This window comes from Seriola lalandi, unplaced genomic scaffold (genome assembly GCF_002814215.2).
Source record: "Seriola lalandi dorsalis isolate HSWRI2012SDOR001 ecotype SW California unplaced genomic scaffold, Sedor1 jcf7180002054861, whole genome shotgun sequence".
In the NCBI taxonomy this organism is placed as follows: Eukaryota; Metazoa; Chordata; class Actinopteri; order Carangiformes; family Carangidae; genus Seriola; species Seriola lalandi.
The window spans coordinates 2631607-2649846 of record NW_019525414.1 but is presented as its reverse complement, the minus strand read 5'-3'; the positions used below and the strand labels follow the sequence as shown (position 1 = coordinate 2649846).

The window sequence follows — 18240 nt, the reverse complement described above, 5'->3', positions numbered from 1 at the left end:
AGGCGGTGGGAAGCGACCGTGGTTGAGGATGTGACTCCGAATGAAGCAGCAGCCGACAAACAAGACACTTCTGCCCCTGAAACTGTGCCCCTCTCATCGGTGCCACGACCTAAAGACGATTTTCAGGAGGAATTGGTCATCAGACCGCTGCACTCAGGAGATGTTTACGCCAGCTTCCAGTTCCGCACCCTGTGGGAAACTGACTTCACGAGAGAAAACAAAGGTAGGTTAAGAGCTAGCAGTGAGGTTAACACACACCACACATCACATTCATAAATTTGAATAAATGATTTATATTAATTTAGATGTTTATTATTATTTGCATTCTATTAATGATCTATTTATGGTTTACCAGGGTATCTAACTGCATTGTTACTGAATAGAAACACACTGCAATGTTATTACCAAAACACTTGATTTAAACAGAAATTTAACATAAAAATGTTATAAAAACAGCTAACAGCTTAAAGAGCTCCGTAAAAAGACAAGCAAAGGATTAGTAAATGATTTATTATTAACCATTAATATAGCCATTCATCACAGTTTATAAATAAAGAAATATAGCAGACATGTTAATTTTGTGTATGCTAACAGCGTGTATTTGGAAATTCCTACCGTGAGAATGAATGTTTCAGTGTATATGGAAGTGGTGAAAGTCAGAAAGTGTCTACATTTATGATATATATATATATATATATATATATATATATATAGTAAATGTACAGTTATGTTGTAGAATTGTGTTTTATATTCAATATCCATTTTTCTTAGTGGTTTCTTAATGCATCAGAAAGAATTACCCTCTGATACAAAATGACAAAAGCTTTTCTTTCTCTCTCCTTACTGAAATGAAAAGCTCTTAAACGTTTTTAATCTTTCCATAAATTCCAAAAACACCTTGTATTTTCTGTTGTTAATTTATATACATGTCATAGAACAGTGATTTTGCTAACCCTTAACTGTGTAATGTTATATTTTTCAGTGTCCCACTACCGGTTGTTCCCTAAGTCCCTGGGCCAGGTCATCTCCAAGTTCTCAGTGCGAGAGCTGCACATCTCCTTCACGCAGGGCTACTGGAGGACCATGCAGTGGGGGCAGCCCTTTCTGCCATCCCCTCCTGGGGCTGAACTCTGGGTGTGGTTCCAGGACTCTGTGACAGAGTGAGTACAGCCCTCTGGTCGCAGCAGAACAGAGCTGGGGAAATGTTGGGGTAAAAGTTTATATTGAAACAGATGATAATTACTGACCTGCGTTGATATTGTGACATCACCCTGGTGAAGTTGTTAGACTTATACTAGAGAAGAGAGTTTTAATCTATAGATGGTAACTAGGGTTTGGTGCAGTCCCACACAAAGTAGGATAATAGACATGCTGCAGTGTTCATGAATCATGGCTCACTTGTAATTTTTTAATGCCCACATGGTTTCCTCGAACTCTCTTGGGTTGTTGAACCCAGTCAAGAGAACTGGGAAATGTGGGAAATAACTAATTCATTCAGTGTGTAACTGGGCGCATCAAAAAGTACAGAACAGTGAGAATCCAAGGGGGAATTTCTTGAACACAGACAGACACAAAGTTATGTCTATGGCTGGCGAATCAAACTCTCTTATCAACTTGCACTTATGCAGAGAGTCATTGTTATTGTGCAAATAATTACTGGCTCGAGAAACACAGAAAATGTTCAATGTAAACGTTTGGCAGAGGATAATATTAGTTTACTATTCTGTGTGTATGTGTTTTGCAGCAGTTAGTGGAAAGATTATAAATATATTAAAATATCATATAAACCAAACTAGCATTCCAAATATAATCTGTAGAAACTCAAAGCATGTAGGGAAGATTTAGATTTATGATGAATATTTAACAGGAATAAAAGAAACATAAAATGACAATTTGAATTTCCTCTACAGTAAGGCTGCTTGAAAATATTCAACACCCACACTGTTTTGATTACAAGCAGATAAAAAAGCTTTCAAAGCTTTATTTCTATTTTCAGTTTAGGTCTTACAAAATATTCATATAAAATTCTAGAACAAAAACCTCCAGACACAAATTTTAAATACAGTGTCTTAGTATTTTTCTGCAGTTGTGTAGTGTGTGTTTCGTCAGTCTTTTCAAACATCTTCATACCATTTTTCTGCCCTTATTAGTGTGGATGGCACCTGGAAGGAGCTGACGAATGTGTTGTCGGGGATTTTCTGCGCTTCACTCAACTTCATTGACTCCACCAACACTGTTCAGCCCAGTGCCTCCTTCAAACCACTGGGTGTAGGCAATGGTACAGTGTGGCTTCTTCAGTTTCCCCTTGCATTTTTTAATTCTCTCTAATGCTGATGTAAAAGCTAATGATGTGATCAGCCACCTCTAACTCTTGCAGCATGCAGTTGCTACTGTAGTTACTGTCCAGGATGCATTGCGTCAAATAGACTGATTTTTGTTTTTTTGTGTTGAACTTGAAGTGACGGACCACCGCTTCCTTCGCTATGCCACCCTCCCACGAGAGATTGTTTGCACAGAGAATCTGACACCCTGGAAGAAACTCTTACCATGTGGATCCAAGGTGCGTGTCTGTGTGTGTGTGTGTGTGTTTTTTAAAAACAGCAGAACTCAAATATCATGTGTGCCCCTTTGTATGATGCACCGTGATCCATGATCTCCTGTCTAAAACACCTGATATGAGGCAGGTCACTGCAGCTTAACTGAGTTTCTTCTTCTCTTTCTTTATCTGGCCATGTTGCACATGCAGGCCGGTCTCGCTGTCCTGTTGAAGTCGGAGAAGCTCTTCCACAGTAGTTTTCATTCCCAGGCAGTGCACATCAGACCCGTGTGTGAGGATGAGCAGTGCAAAACCACATCCTGGGAGCTGCGACAGACGCTGAATGTGGTGTTTGACCTGCACACCTCCGGACAGGGCAAAAGAGGTGAGCAAAAAGCATGTTCTTCCTCCATTCATCCCGCATTGAAGTTTAGAGTTTTGGAGCTAAGTTGTATTTGGTACAATAGTAGGAGAAGAAAAGCCCAGTGACATCCTCCTGGCTTTAGTTAATTCGAGCTGTTTGTTCCTTCAGAGTGGTCCCTGTTCAAGATGTTCTCTCGGACCCTGACAGAATCTTGTCCGCTGGCCTCCTCCAGTAAAATCTATATTGACATCACGGACAACCCTCAGGTTTGATTTCCTCATAATGTGCTGTCATCTACTCTAAATGATTAGTCATTTTCCTCAATGCAAACTTTACAGAAAGCAAAAGAGGATTCGTTTTTACCTGTCACAGCAACATCAAGGTGTAGATATTCAGGATGATTTAAAACAGATGTAGCAGATTATAATTTGAGTCTTTTATATAAATGATAATCTTTTAACAGTATGAATAGAAATCTGTTTTGATTGAGATAAACATGATGTCATTTTGCAGGGGGATCAGATTGAGCTGAGCCCGGCCACTCCCCTGCTGAGCCAGGCAGTGGTGCTGGGGGACAGGCGGACCTTCTCCGTCTACGATCTGACACAACAAATCACCTTTGGCACCGTGCGCTCCCTCAACCTGCTGATCCGCTGGAAATTCAGTGAGGGTGAGAGAGAGAAAGGCAGCACATGACACAGCTTTGTGTAACATGCCGGACATGTCTTAATTGTGTCTGATGCTTCAAGAAAGACGCGTTAAATGAGTTAACAAAAATGTCTCAAATACTTTTCTTTTATTCTTAATGTTGCCTGTGTTTGGCTTGTAATCCTGAATTTAAATTCCTCTTGACATTATTCTATGACTTTCCGTTCTTTTTTTACCTGTTAATATGTAGCTCAATTTCAGATACGTTTTTTTTTTTTTTTTCCATCCAAAAAATCAAAAGAGAAAACATAATTTGGCTTTAATACCAAAGCAACATCATTACTATTTGTTCCTAGAGATCAATCAGGCACATAGATTATATAATGTACCTGCTCATTCCTCAAACATCAGGGTCATACTTGTTTATTAACAGATGATTTTAACAAAGTTAAGAAGAGAAACAGACTGGAGTCCTGTAAAGCAAATAAGGCACAGTTATGTATCAAATTCTCTAACACCGCTAAATTCAGTAGCAGTGTTTTAGTGTCATATTTCTTGTTTCTGCTGCAATGTTTTCCACATGCTTGACCGTTTAAAACTCCCTATCACATACTCCGCCCATGCAGGTGACATGCTGCGGCCCCTGCTCCACGCTGAGCGCTACGTAGCCGGTTACGGGCTACAGACGGGAGAGATTCACACTCTGATGTACAACAACCACCCGTACAGGTCTTTCCCTGTGCTGCTGCTGGATTCAGTACCCTGGTATCTTCGTCTCTACATCCACACCCTCACAGTCACCAGCAAGGGAAAGGACAACAAGCCCAGTGAGTCACTCTACCAAGTTTATAGAAATCAAAAAAGGTTAATGAAATGACGTAGTGTAACATCTGTGCGTAAATGTAGCGAAAAGGTAAGTTCATTTTATTGTTTGTACTTTAGTTAACCAGCAGGTGTTTATGTGATATAAGACGTTACATGCATTGAAAACGCACAGCAGAATTATGTGCACAGAAGAAGAAGATTAACTTTCCCCTCAAACTATCATCGAGAGAAATGTCTTTTCAAATGTCTCCCACACACGTCAAGTTAATTAGCATTGCTGTGACGTTCTTCCAGTTATTTTAACTGGAGGCAAATGCAGCTTTAAAGACAGAAAGAAGAATCTGCTTCACAAGCAAGTGGAGCGGCTGTTCTGTGTCCCTGTTAGAATGACTTGTGATTTTGAGGAATGAATAAAAATCTACTGTGAATGTATTTCTACTTACACAGATGATATTTTACTAACTTACTGATGGCTGTGTATTCATTGTGAAAAAATAAATGGGTAAAATTATTGCACCTCCTACATGAGCGCAGTTCCTCTACAGGAATCATTGTGTCATGTTATTCAATGTAAGTGCTTCTTTTCACCACAAGGAGGAGAACATGAGTTACATGGTCTGTTATGAAAGCTGTGGGGCTTGTGTTTTTTGTTTTTTTTTACTGGGAAGACATTCTTTGGTTTACCCCCACCTGCCTATCTTGGTGATTGGCTTTTGTTCAAACATTCTGACAAGTGATATTAGTTTGGATTTATTGTCACATTATATCCATATTTATGTAGAACTTCTTATCAGTTGTATCAGTTCAGTGGTTACTCATGTTTCTCTTCCCCTGCCAGGCTACATCCACTACCAGCCGTCTAAGGACCGCGTGAGGCCCCACCTGCTGGAGATGCTGGTCCAGCTTCCTCCCAATTCCGTCACCGAGGTTACTGTGCAGTTTGAGAGGGCTCTGCTTAAATGGACTGAATACACCCCTGATCCCAACCACGGCTTCTACGTCGGGTATGCATGTAGTATGCAGAAGTTTCTGAAAGAAGATGCACATGTTGCCAGTCATGTCACTTTAGACCTTGACTGCAGTTGAAAAGTGTTTTTTGGTTTAGGAAGGTTCCTAACTTAGTGAAATGACCTGGAAGTATCTACAGTAAGTGGCAGCCATGATAAGAGCCGGTCGAATTTCTCTAAATGTTAAGGAAACGAACTTCAGTGATTCCTATCTTATCTCCTTTAGCAAAGGAAACACTGGAGCTTCCTTTACAAAAGGAAAGGAGAAAATGCCATCCCACATTCCCTTGCCGCAGCAGCATTTAAAGTGATGCACTATTGTAGTTTCACCACAGCAGACCCACAAAAATGTAGAAACAGCAGAGCAGCTGTTTTATGTTTGTGACATGATTCAGAACTGATGGAACTCCTTGTCTGATCAACTGAAGCCCAAATTCATAAAAATATATTTCTTCTCTTTCAGATCTGTCCAGTTATAGTCATCATGAAGAACAAGCATGTTGAATTTATAGTTAACAATATCATCATCATAACAAAATACTATAGCCGATACATGAATTTTGTTTCACCAAATCCCCTCCCATTGCGGCATGAACTAAAAGTGAATTTTCTCTTCTCAACAATTGTATAGAAATGTCACAAGTGCCTACGAAAGGAAACTATATACTTCATTCTCAATGTATTTTATTACAATCTCCTGCTCAGTTCCTTATTTCTATTTAATTATTATTTTAATAGTTCAACATTCTCTGTTTGTATATTTCTTTCATGTGATATTATTTCAACATCTCAATCCTGTTTGTTTTGTTTCTGTGGTTGGGAAAGGACTATTTAATGTCCATGTGTTATAAATAAAGTTAGTTATAAAAAAGAGCTTAGTGTAAGTGCTCCTCGCACCGCAACGTTTTCCATTGAGGTTGGGAAGTGGTTAGGAAAGGAGATTATTATGACTTTTTGACCGCAGCCCTCGTGAAGTTGTACTTGTGTGATTGATTTGAGGGGTGTAAGAGCGGATGGTCACATGGTTTTGTATTCATTGTTAGGATTTTTCTTTTTTTTTTTTTCTTACTTTCAAAATGACTAAAATCTGTTTCTTCAACATTTAGGTCTTCGGTTATCAGCTCTCTTGTACCAAGTATGGTCGCCATGGATACAAACAACACTAGGGAACGCCCGCTTTTCAGCAGCTTGTAAGTATAGAGTTGTTTGTTTTCTGAGGAAAAGCCATTTGTCACGACTGATTTGGGATCCTGTCGAGAAGCTTGTTTGTCTTGAAAGTCAATTGATTACATTTCCCATCTCCCACCAGTTTTCCCTGTAAAGAGGAGTCCAGCTACTTTGTGCGTGTCTACACAGAACCTCTGCTGGTCAACCTGCCAACTCCAGACTTCAGCATGCCGTATAATGTCATCTGTCTGACCTGCACTGTGGTGGCTGTGGGCTACGGCTCCCTCTACAACCTACTGACCCGGAGCTTTCAGATAGAGGAGCCCAGCCCAGGACTGGCCAAGCGGATAGCCAACATCATCCGCAAAATGAGGGGCGTGCCGCCACTCTGAGGCTGGACACTGATGCCAACTGGCTCTGCTTTTAGAAAGGAAATTTTCCTTTTGGCTGGTAAACATGTGATATTCACGGAGTCCAACACTGGTATGAATGTTGACTTTACGAACAGTCAACTTGAAGGTTTTGTTTTCAAACGGAAGAGGATGAATAACTCTTTTGAACTTTAATATATTCAGGATCATTTCCTGCTGGCTGAGGACAAAAAAATGTGGACATTTGTCTATTTGGAGCTTTGTTATTGTTTGACGAGAGAAGGAACCAAAGCTGTGGAGTATGCAGCGGTGGTAACTGCATCAGAGTGTTTTTTTTTTTTTTTGGTTTGAATGTTTTTGTTTTGTGGGTGTTTGAAACCATAACTCCACTCCATCATAATTTAGCCACACTGTCACTGAGGGATTTTGTTACTGTAAGGAAACTTCGGTAAAATTATGTTTCTACAAATGCACTATGAAGCCTCTGAGTTCAGATAGAAAAAAGACGTTCCTGACCTGTTTATTCCCATCTCCCTGCAAGGCAAGATGAAATGAAATGACCCTTTAAGTCAGAGTGACTGAGTCAGAATGTCACACTTTATCAAGTCTCAGGTATGACAGGACATCAAATGACTCTGAAATACTGTGTTCCCCACTACCACGCACACTAAACACAACATTAAGGTGGAACTAGGGAACATGCAGAAGTATTTCCTGTTCATTTAAAGTTCCTGATGTGTTTGTATTATCTGACATGTGTTTGGTAGAACATTTTTTTTCTAAGCTAGACATGTCCCTGAGCAACCACAGTACTTGTCTGGAAGTACTTATTCTATAAAAAAGAAACAGCCCTCTTACCAACATTTATTTTGCACTCATTATTGGATGCATGCTTGAATGTATGTTAGAGACGATTGTCTGCAGGTCCTGAAAAAGAATTGCCTTTAGTTTGTAACTCCTTCCCTCATCAGTTAAATGCAGTTTCATTGCGTCTTATAGCTAGTATAAGTTATGCTTGTCTGCCTGAAAGTCTATTCTGTTTCACTGGTGCTGAAGAAGTGTGCAGACTGTGAATGTTTGAGGCGGGAGTGGTGTTTGTGTTTGTGTGTGTGTGTTGGTGTGTGGCAAAACCTAAACATTCTTTATTGCCTTTTCAATAAACTGACAAACATCTTTTTTGATATTTTATTTAAATTACTAGCTGTGGAAGAAGGTACACCGTTCAAAACTGCACCAGAGCTGAGGCTGTATTACTTCCCACCGAGTGCCCACATTTTTGTGTAAACAAACTCGGCCCCACTTCTGGCAGACCTAGAGAAAGCAAACACAGTCGTCTCTGTATTTGGCCGGTCAGCGTTTCTCACCGCTGCACGTTTGGCAACAGCGTGGAACAAAAACAAAGGGAAAAGCAGCATTCCACATAAGTGATGGTCATATCTGGTCAGCTGCAAAACTATGTTTTCTCTCCAAGCAAGTGGGTATAATACACGGCCAGGGAACACAGCTGCTGGCTCAGCCTTCACTGTCTGTTTCTCAAGGACGCATACCCTCAGTGATAAGTGGCTTGTCACAGTTTTCAATGACATAGCCTTCACTTTATGCAGCACATATGTTTGTGATTTCCTAGACACTTTATGTAAATTATAAAGTGAAATTTGGATGTTTGTACAAAAAACAATTTGAGCTGCATTTTGAGATATGTGAGGTTGGGGTGCAACAATGTTGAAATGTTTGGGCAGCAGAAATTCTTGGCCACCTCTTTGTATAGTCTTATTTTCTGCCAGTAAGCACTTTAGATTCTTGGCATATTTCATCATTTCTTTTGCAGCCAAACTCTCGTCTAAAAAGCCCATAAAAGACACCAATGAAACTGGAGACCTGTAACCAGCAAGGTGATAAATGCGTAACACATTTCTAGGTTCTGGAAACATGTTTATTTATTGAGATACAAAGAAATAGAAAATGCCCCATACCTTCAAACTGCACGAGGAGCAGATATAAAAGTACTGTATAGTACATTTTTCATCCATTTACAACATTTAGAATATGCAGTACTGCTACTCATACAGATATACTACTTAACTAAAATGTTAGTGACATCAAAGTACAATTACTTAAGTTGTAAACTAATCAAGTTAATATACAAACATACTGCAGGTCCTCTGGAAACTATGAGTGGCACCCTGCCAGCTGACCCCTCTCCAGTCCAAGGATGTTCTCCAAAGTGACCACTTTTTCTTTACAGGAAAGTTTTGTCAGACTGGCTCAGAGGGGAAAAAGATTACTAGTGGACAATCCCTCTGACTGTGTCACAACAACAGTACAACAGATTATTATTATAATTCTTTACAAGTGTAGATTATTTAACCATAAAAGTATTCACAAAATCTGATTTTTGTATGTACTTAAAGTACAGGTACAGAGAATAACTTTAAGCAAAGCACTTCACCTTCTCAATCCAAACAATCAAACTTTGTGCAAACCGGTGCTCAGATATAGTACCAAAGTGTGCTACTATGAAAAGGTAGAAACATAATACTATTTTTTCTGTGTTGTTGCATGAAAGAAACCAAACAAACGCACACATGCAGACACACGTTAGTCCGATCAGCAGGGCTCACTGCAGGCGTGGCCGCAGGTCGTCCTGCAGCACTTCTGCTCTCCTGGACACTGACCATCATGGTAGCAGTACTCGGCGCACATGGGGGTTCCCTGGGGCAGAGCGCAGCGACCTGGCTTCACTGGCACGCCAGAGATAATAAAAAACACATACTCAGTTACAGTATTCAAGCATTCATGAGCAAATCTCAACACATATATGTTATTACACAAACACAGGAGGAGCATTTTCTGGGATTCTGGGATCTAACCTGTGTATGGTGCAATGCACTCGTGTCCGCATCCATTGTAGCAGCATTTCTCATTACTTGGGCAGTCACTGTCATTAAAGCAAAATTCAGCACACAACCCTGATCCCCAGCGCCTGCGAGGACACACTCCTGGCTTTGCTGAAGGGGAAAGAGAAATCAATATATACAAAGAGAACTAAAACAATAAGTCTGGAAAATATGGCTTTTGATTGGAAGGGTCTTTGTGTTGCCCTATGGACAGTCCATGCTTGATTTCCACGTTCAGTTCAGTCACTGAGAAGAGTTAACCAAAGAATTAATAGCTGCCCATTTGAGAAAAAAAAGTTAAACATTGTGGCTCGTACTGAAAGCCGGAGGGACACAGACAGCTCCACAGTCAAAGACACAGCATTTGTGGTCTGCAGGACAGTCTTCATCACACACACACCCCTTATGTGATGGGACAACATTAAGGCGACGTGGGCAGTGTCCTGGTTTTGGAAGAATCACTGAGAGAAAGAGGCAGCGAAGCAGAAAAGGAAAAAGATCAGCTGTGGAAACTGGGATTACATTAATGAAGGTGTCTGGTTGCCAAACGACTTGGTTGTGTAATGAAACAGACCAAAATGAACTTTTCAGAGGGAAACAGTAAATTGGCAGATCCTACATTAAAAAACAGAGCCTGAGTCAAAACAAAACTTACCTGTTAAATTGCGATCAGCTTCTGCAGCAAGAACTGTGTTAAAGTGCATATATGCACTGAGTGCTAAAAGCAATGCACAAACTGCAGACCAGTGTTTCTCCATGTTAACTTCTTGCACACAAGAATGTACTCTTGTTTGGACAAATATCCCAGTGCACAACCTGCAGCCTGAGCAGCCCAGTCAGGAGATGCTGGGTCCTTGTGCCTGTAGAGTTACAGATCTTCAGAGATCTTTGATGAGACTTGAGAGCTGCCACACTTTTCCCAGCAGATGCCACTAATGGAATTTATGGTCTGTTGTGGTCTATTGTATAATGAAAAATGCCATCTTAGGGGATATTGCCGTTGTCCTATTTGTGCTAGTGCAAATGTATGACGGCGTTTTTTGAGCTCGTGCTTCATTAGCCGATGCGGCTTAAACGCTGTTAACGCTTTGAGGTTGTTATTTTCCCACTGAATGAAGACATGCAATTCAATTCAGCGCACCGAAGCGTCACTTTGTTCCATTAACCAACTTGTACAATGAAAATTGAACAGGGAAGTCAAGAGCCGGAAACAGAAACAGCTCGCCTTCAAAGTAAAGGCTGCGCGTTTTGAACAAACATGTTGGCTGCAGCGGCCAATTTAAGGAGCGCTAATTAAATAAATGAACAGACTGATTAAATAATGAACATAATTCATAACTGTTTCCGCTAGCCCACAACTGATCAGAAATACATTTTCAATGATCACTGGAATTATTACAGTCTTACGATTCATGTATATAGCAATTCATCGACTTATTATATATATATTGTATGTATATATATATCTATATATATATATATATATATATATATATATATAGATATATATATATGATGTACACACACTCAAGTGAAATTTGTATAGGAGCAGTGGACATTTGAATTAGTGCTGTAATCAGATGTGTTGGCTGATGCTGGTGTGGATCATTAAGCTCAGGATGTCCAGCACTGCGAAATATGTAATGACAACATATAATCCACACAGTGAGAGATGCTGCTGCTGCTGGGCCCGTCTGCAGTTCCTCAGTCTGAGGGGACAATGACTGCTGCATCAGCTGACCACATGTGCATCATTCCTACAGCTAAGAACCATCATTAAGTACCTTCTTCTTATGGTTTAAAGACATATTCAATTCACATATATGCATACAGTATGTATTGTATGTAAATACATACTGTACTCCCTGAACTAACAAAACATATACAGATGGTGTCAAATTAAAACCTGAAGAATGAATGGAGAAACAGAATGTGTGTGTATATTTTATATATAAATATATATATATATATATATATATATATATATATATATATATATACAGACACACATATATATATATAATATAATATATATATATATATATACACTGGCATTTTTCTTTATATAACGTATATATAACTGCAGAAGACTTAGACTTCATGCATCGAGCATTTATCTTGCACTCCACAAGGAAGGAGGGTGTATTATTATTTTTCAATTACATGGTGTTTATGCAATATTTTCCATGCAATGATATGGTGTAATAATGGCATCCTGAGCACAGAACAAAGTCACACCCCCTCTGCAGTGCGCCCAGCTCTGTGTTCTTTGTTTTGGTATTATGTATTGGCAGCGTGTGCATGATAGTGCATGTGAGTCCCTCCTGTTCAAAACTGTTGGCCCTCCCAGTGTTTGTAAAGACGTGGGGACCACCCACAGGTGAGATGTCATAGAGCAGTATGCAGCCTTCATGTGGAGGGACCTTCCAGAATTTTCCCAACTGAAGAAACCACGTTCATCCTGAAAGGACCTTTGACAAAGACAGAGATTAGACCAGAGCACAGGCGGACTCCTGTGGAAACATCCATTTAAAGATTTTACCGGCCAATACTGGTGTGGCTTTACCGATATGGAGAACCCTACAAGGTGTTAAAGGGCTCCAGCTTAACTAAGAACTGGCTTTTCTTCTTAAGTAACTTGATGGTTAATTAAAGCTGTATTGATCATTTTCCTTACTTCACTCGTGCTGCTATTAACTTTCTGCTGTTACATTGAACTTAGTCGCAGTTAATGCACTTTCCATTGTTTCATGTGCTGCGCTTCAGTTGTCCTTTTTATTCCAAATATCTCCTCAACTTAGGGTTAGGTCATTTAGTTCACACTATGTTACAATATAATCATACATTTCTCCCTTAAGAATTTTGTGTATCTGACACAGATACACCCTGTATCACCCTGTATTGCCATCTACTGGCATCATCAGGACTTACATGAAAGCTGTTACATGAGAAGAGGTTAAATCATGTTTTCACTTACTGACACTGAGGTTGCACAACAGAACTGCTGTTTTCCATGTTGCGTTATTAATGTTTTTTGTTTAACCACAGTTATTTAACCAGCTTACTGTATCATTAGCCACTTAAATAAGGCTAATGTTATCTAGCTACATGACAAACTGAGAGGACCATAGCTACAATATATTAATATATTAAGCAAAAATTAAGGATATGATGTATAAATGGTAATTGTGATGGTTTTTCATGGGCACTACATGCACTAAATCTTTACGGTGCTATTCAAATAATAAGTCTTAATATAAGGTATAATAATAAGGTTCATATGCTAAAAGGTTATCTACACTGTACAGGACAGTAACATGTAAAACACCTTGTCACCCTCTCCCAGAGAAGTATCAGTATAACATAGTTGGCTGGTGTCTGCACTCAGTGGTGTCTTCACTTCCAGTCTGTGTCGACTCAGCACTGACAAGCTATGTCTGTTTGTTGCCTCTGTCTTTTCTTCGTCTCTCTGTTGTAGATGAAATCTGACGTTTCTCCCTATAAGTTTGAGCAGCGAGCAACACTGAGTCCATAAGCCATGATAGTAGGAATAAGTGCAAATTAATGATAGTCTGCACATTTACATTTTGTTCCTGCATGAGACAGCACGCAGCTTCGCATGTATTAGATTTCTGTCTCGGCCCAGCTGTGGGACTGGACCGTCTACCTGATTCAGTCCCCTGATGCTGATAAAGTGGCGCCAACACGTGCAATCTACTGTGCTGCGTAATGGTGAACCAGAGCAAAACACAATATGTCAGCATTACATGTGTGGTTTAGGTGTACAGGACAGAGCAACAGATTCAAGAAGGTTCGCCCAGTTTTCAAAATTCATCAGTAAAAGGGACACTAGTTCTGAAAAAAGAGATGTTTTTTTTCTAAATGTAATATTTCAATGGTTTAAACACCTTCATTGTTATGCAGAGGAGGTCAAACATCCAGTGGTGGAAGATATATCCAGATTTTAGAAGTAAAAGGAGTAATAGCACAATTTATGTGTATTATAATTATGTGTATTATGAAATGTACTTGAATTGAATGTGTGCAGCAGAATGGCCCCTGTAAATCTTATATTATGACACATTATTATTATTAACAATGCATCAACATAGAAGCAGCATATTAATGTTGCAGCTGGAAGCTTTATCTGTAACAATGCATTATATTTTATAAAATTATCATATGTTATTTGTTATTTGTCAATTATTTATTTGTTTTCACAAACAAATAATTTATTTTTTCCATGTAAAATTTTAATATGTAAAGTACCTAGTAACTCCAGCTGTTAAATAGACGTAGTGGAGTAAAAAGTGTAATATTTGTCTATGAAATGTACTGTAGTACAAGTATAAGAAACAGAAAATGGAAATGTTTTGTTTCTGAAATTTGGGTGAAGCTGTCCTTTGAATTAATAGGCTGTCTTGAGAGAAGCAGTGGCTGAAACTCATTGAGTCCTTGTGATGAATAAGAGAGGCCTTCACAGTAATTATGAGGTTTGTTTTGAAATCAAACTGTAGAAATTTGTTTTTATGTGACCTTCAGTGTGGTCATTCCTTCAAGCCAGCTGTAACCATGCACTCCACGTCCAACTTTACACTGTAGGTTGGCATGAAAACAACAAAATGCTCAGCTTCAGGTGCAGTACCTCTCACAGCCTCTAGGTGGGTGTCTCCCCTTGAATATCTCAGCAGCCTGAATCTGTTTCCCACCAATCTGTACATTATTACTCAAGTCAATAAAGCATGATTATGACATAATGGAAGTCGCTTCTTAACAATGTATATAGTTCAGTATTAGTGTGATTATGTGTTTTTTTTAATTATTATTTGTTTTGGTCAAAATGATTAAGATCGGTTGATATCATGTACATCTCTGGTAAAATCCCGTCTCCTTTATGAAATATGTCTTTCCACTGTCTCTTGGATGTTGCAACGTAGTGTAACTATGCAAATGTATTCTGTCTGGCTTTGATTTGATTGACAGGTATCCCCCAAACCCTGAAACAGGGAGAATCCAGAAGGTTATTATACAGGGTGCAGTGAGCAGCGAGGAGTAATTTTACCCCAAGGAGCAGAAAGGCCATGCAATTTACATGTCCAACCACACTGCTTATAGCGAAGCTCAGTAGCCAGTGGGATCTCAGCTGTAGGCTTTTTAAGATCTAAGATCTGTTGTTTTTCTCACTTACTTTCATACACTATCTGACATATCTGACACTTGCAGGGGTATGTGTTGCATGTGTTTGCATATACATGTATGCTCAGAACACATGTGCACATAAACAAGGTTACAGTATTTTCATAATTTTGTATTTTTATGTTTCATTCCCACCACACCAAACCTTAAAAACACCCTGTTTCTGCTCCCTCCTGCCCCCTCCCTTTCCATTTCCCCAATGTTTTCTTTTTCCCTCTTGTCCTTGGGAATTCAATCATGGAATAATGTTGCTGGAAACCCATGTATTCATGTAACAAGGCTTGGCTAGTGGGTGTTATTGTATGTCCTTGAAATGATGTAGATGCTATCAGTTTCACTGGTGGCTGTGAATGCTGAACATGTGAATGAAGTGAAAAAAGCTGCTTCAGTGTGACTGTAAGTGAACCTTAGAGCTCATAGAGCTCTCATAGGGCTGCAGTTGTGGAAAATGTTGAGAGTTTAAAATTAGGTAATCTGCCAATTTTTATGGCTCATTGTGCCTTTTCTATTGTCACCAAAGACAGGCTCGTAGATGGAGATGAACAATGGCAAACTGATATTCTTGCATAAAGGAACCACAGAAAGGAAAAATATGGCTGACTTAAAGTAAAATGAAGACATGTCAGCAAGTATTAATAGTCACCACGACTGACCCTGTAAAATTCAATATCTATCTCTAAAGACCTAACAGCAAATGTTAAAGCAAATTGTTCTTTTGAGGATATGAGAAAATGGTTGCACATTTATTCTACAGATATTAAATCAATGTAAAACATTGCTTTCCTTTTTTAAAAAAGGGATAGAGGGTTTTGGAAACAAATTATAGATTCCTGTACTACTCTAACAGAAATCTTTCAGCCCAAAGTCATATGACAAACATGATATATGGGCATAATTCCCTCCCTCATGCTCATATTGTTTCCAGACTGACCCAAAACAAGTCTCACCACCACCCCCTGACCTCGAGGCCCCTCCCCCCTGGACTCCCATTGTCAATCATGTATTACATCGTACATTAACCTGCCATTGACCTCTGTATGCTAAACCCAATTGCCATATTATCTCCACTATAATGTTCTAGTCTTAGTTATCTTCCTGGGACCGAATCAGATTTTGTGTCCCACTTTACCCTCAGGCATAGAAAGGAAAGGAAAGGAAAGAAAAGGGAAGGGAAGGGAAGGGAAGGGAAGGGAAGGAAAGGGAAGGGAAGGAAAGGAAAGGAAAGGAAATGAAAGCAAAGGAAAGGAAAGGAAAGGAAAGTTTAAGGTTGTGGTGTATGACTGAGTTGTTCAGATTTGGTGGATAAAAAAAACCTGACACTTTTAATGCCTCTAATTATCACTTACTGGCTCAAGCAATTATTACTTTTGTTATTCCAACCAATACGCTCGACCGATGCTCCCACCAATGTGTCTACTTATCCTGCTAATACTGAGAATAATGATAATCCCGTGATAATGTTTTGAAGTCAAAATAATGCTAATGCCCCTAATGATGAAGCATGCTCAGAAATCCCTCCCCGTCATCCCATTGTCTCCTGTGGCGGAGAAGCTGGCCCTGGGGCCCCATGGGAAATCTGTAATGTATTCAGCCAGGCCTTGGGAGTAAAATGAAAACAAATGTGGTGTAATAAAGGAGAGAAGATGAAGCGATTCTGTGATGATGCTCTCCACCAGCCTTATAAATCAAAATAAAAGTAGAGCAGGTCATATGTGCCCCCACCCTCACTGGATACACACACACACACACACACACACACACACACACACACACACACACACACACACACACATGCATGAATACAAATATGGAGGAAGAGGAAGATTCAGGAAACTGCAAGAAGCAAACATGTATACCATCTATTTGTATAAACATAACATGTTTCATTTCTTTAAATGAGCACTGCTTCATGTTGCAGTGAGTCATGTACATTTTTGTATTATCCTCTACATCAGTCATTTCTTTGCAGATAATGTTTTTCTCGATTCATGTGCAATCACAATTTAGACCATTTATAATCAAATTTCTCATTGACGTCTTGGACTTTACATTTTACTAACCTGACTGACCTGACTTTACTAACCTGTTTTGCAGCCACAAAATCATTGTCATTTTCCCAACCTTTTTTCTTTGTAACCCCTTAGAATGACGTAATGTCTACTGGGTATAATAATATAAGGTCAAACACAAAATATTTTTTTTATGTAAATGTGTTTTCCTGTTTTATTAAAATAATTTTCAGAGGCCAGGACAGGTTATCATTTCACAAAGATTAAAAGGTGCCACTGAAAAAACAAAATCTATATAATTTTGTACATTGTAAAGGTTTTACTTGCTTTTCTTTCCCCTGAATCGCCTCATGACCCCTCAGGTTTACCTTTGCGACCAGCTGAGCGGTTCTCGACCCCCAGTTTGGAAACCACTATTACTGTAATTAAGCACGACTGAAGCTGATCCTAATGGTAGTACTGCTGTGCACCTGTAGGGGCTGCTGTGGTCTCAATTTGCCTCCTGTCTGGGGCCAATGGTCCCAAACAGAGAAGCTGGAGGCTTGATGATAGTACAGTAGTGGCGGCACTCATTATACAGAAAATCCCCCCAAAATTAAAATGGAAACAAACCTTGCAAACAGCTGGTTATCTTGGCCCAGATTTGAAGCGGCCAATTGGAGACTCATTCGATGACAGGGGAATTAGGGGGTTGATTTGAAAATTGTCACCCTCACGTATCCGTGGCTCTGTGTGTTAGGTTTAAGGGTCAATAACAAGGGAGAGGAGTCTATTTCTTTAGGGGGTTTCTGCATTAACATCTAGTTGTGAAATACACCAGAAACCCCTCCGGTCCCTCTCAAACATGCAAAACTTTGAAGACAGATTTGAGACTTTCTTTGACAAGGTAGCTGTTTATTACACAGATAAAGAATAGTAAACAGAGAGTATAATAAATAATTGATGCCTAATAAGTTGAGGGAGAGCACACCAGGGCTCCTTTTTTTATTTTCGGGCCAAGAATAGAGAAAGCCTCCAGAGTTGTTTATTTCCTCCCTCCTTTCTTTCTTTTCATGTCCTTCTCATTTTACGAGCCATGAGTCAACACAGCACACGTAAATGATATTTTGACACAGAGAGCCATGAATAATGCATTTGAATTTACTTTTATGCCAGAGTTAGACCCCTCTCAGCACCATTTCTCCCCCTCCTTTTTCTCCTCTTTGTCCCCCCCCACCCCC

General features: G+C 39.5%; 2 protein-coding genes across 3 annotated transcripts in view; one reads left to right on the top strand and one right to left on the bottom strand.

The window, feature by feature from the left end:
* pigt (phosphatidylinositol glycan anchor biosynthesis, class T) overlaps positions 1–8091 on the top strand; it is an 8758-nt gene extending 667 nt beyond the window's left edge. The window contains exons 2-12 of the mRNA XM_023427584.2: positions 3–223; positions 983–1160; positions 2151–2278; positions 2460–2560; positions 2747–2921; positions 3069–3166; positions 3414–3570; positions 4175–4375; positions 5212–5377; positions 6487–6570; positions 6690–8091. Coding sequence (XP_023283352.1) covers positions 3–223; positions 983–1160; positions 2151–2278; positions 2460–2560; positions 2747–2921; positions 3069–3166; positions 3414–3570; positions 4175–4375; positions 5212–5377; positions 6487–6570; positions 6690–6939 — 1759 coding nt within the window. The 3' untranslated portion in view covers positions 6940–8091. The remainder of the gene's footprint in view (positions 1–2; positions 224–982; positions 1161–2150; positions 2279–2459; positions 2561–2746; positions 2922–3068; positions 3167–3413; positions 3571–4174; positions 4376–5211; positions 5378–6486; positions 6571–6689) is intronic.
* Positions 8092–8829: 738 nt separating this feature from the next.
* On the bottom strand, positions 8830–10622 carry wfdc2 (WAP four-disulfide core domain 2). 2 transcript variants are annotated; one of them, XM_023427429.2, is made up of 4 exons: positions 10471–10603; positions 10133–10276; positions 9789–9926; positions 8830–9659 (listed from the first exon to the last, which is right to left on the bottom strand). In XM_023427429.2, exons 1-4 carry the CDS (start codon positions 10571–10573, stop codon positions 9526–9528), a joined length of 519 nt encoding a protein of 172 aa, XP_023283197.1. In that variant the 5' UTR covers positions 10574–10603; the 3' UTR covers positions 8830–9525. The 2 variants fall into 2 exon arrangements, with proteins under 2 accessions (XP_023283197.1, XP_023283198.1); XM_023427430.2 differs by lacking the exon at positions 10133–10276 and having other exon boundaries at positions 10471–10622.
* Between the last annotated feature and the right edge of the window lie 7618 nt (positions 10623–18240).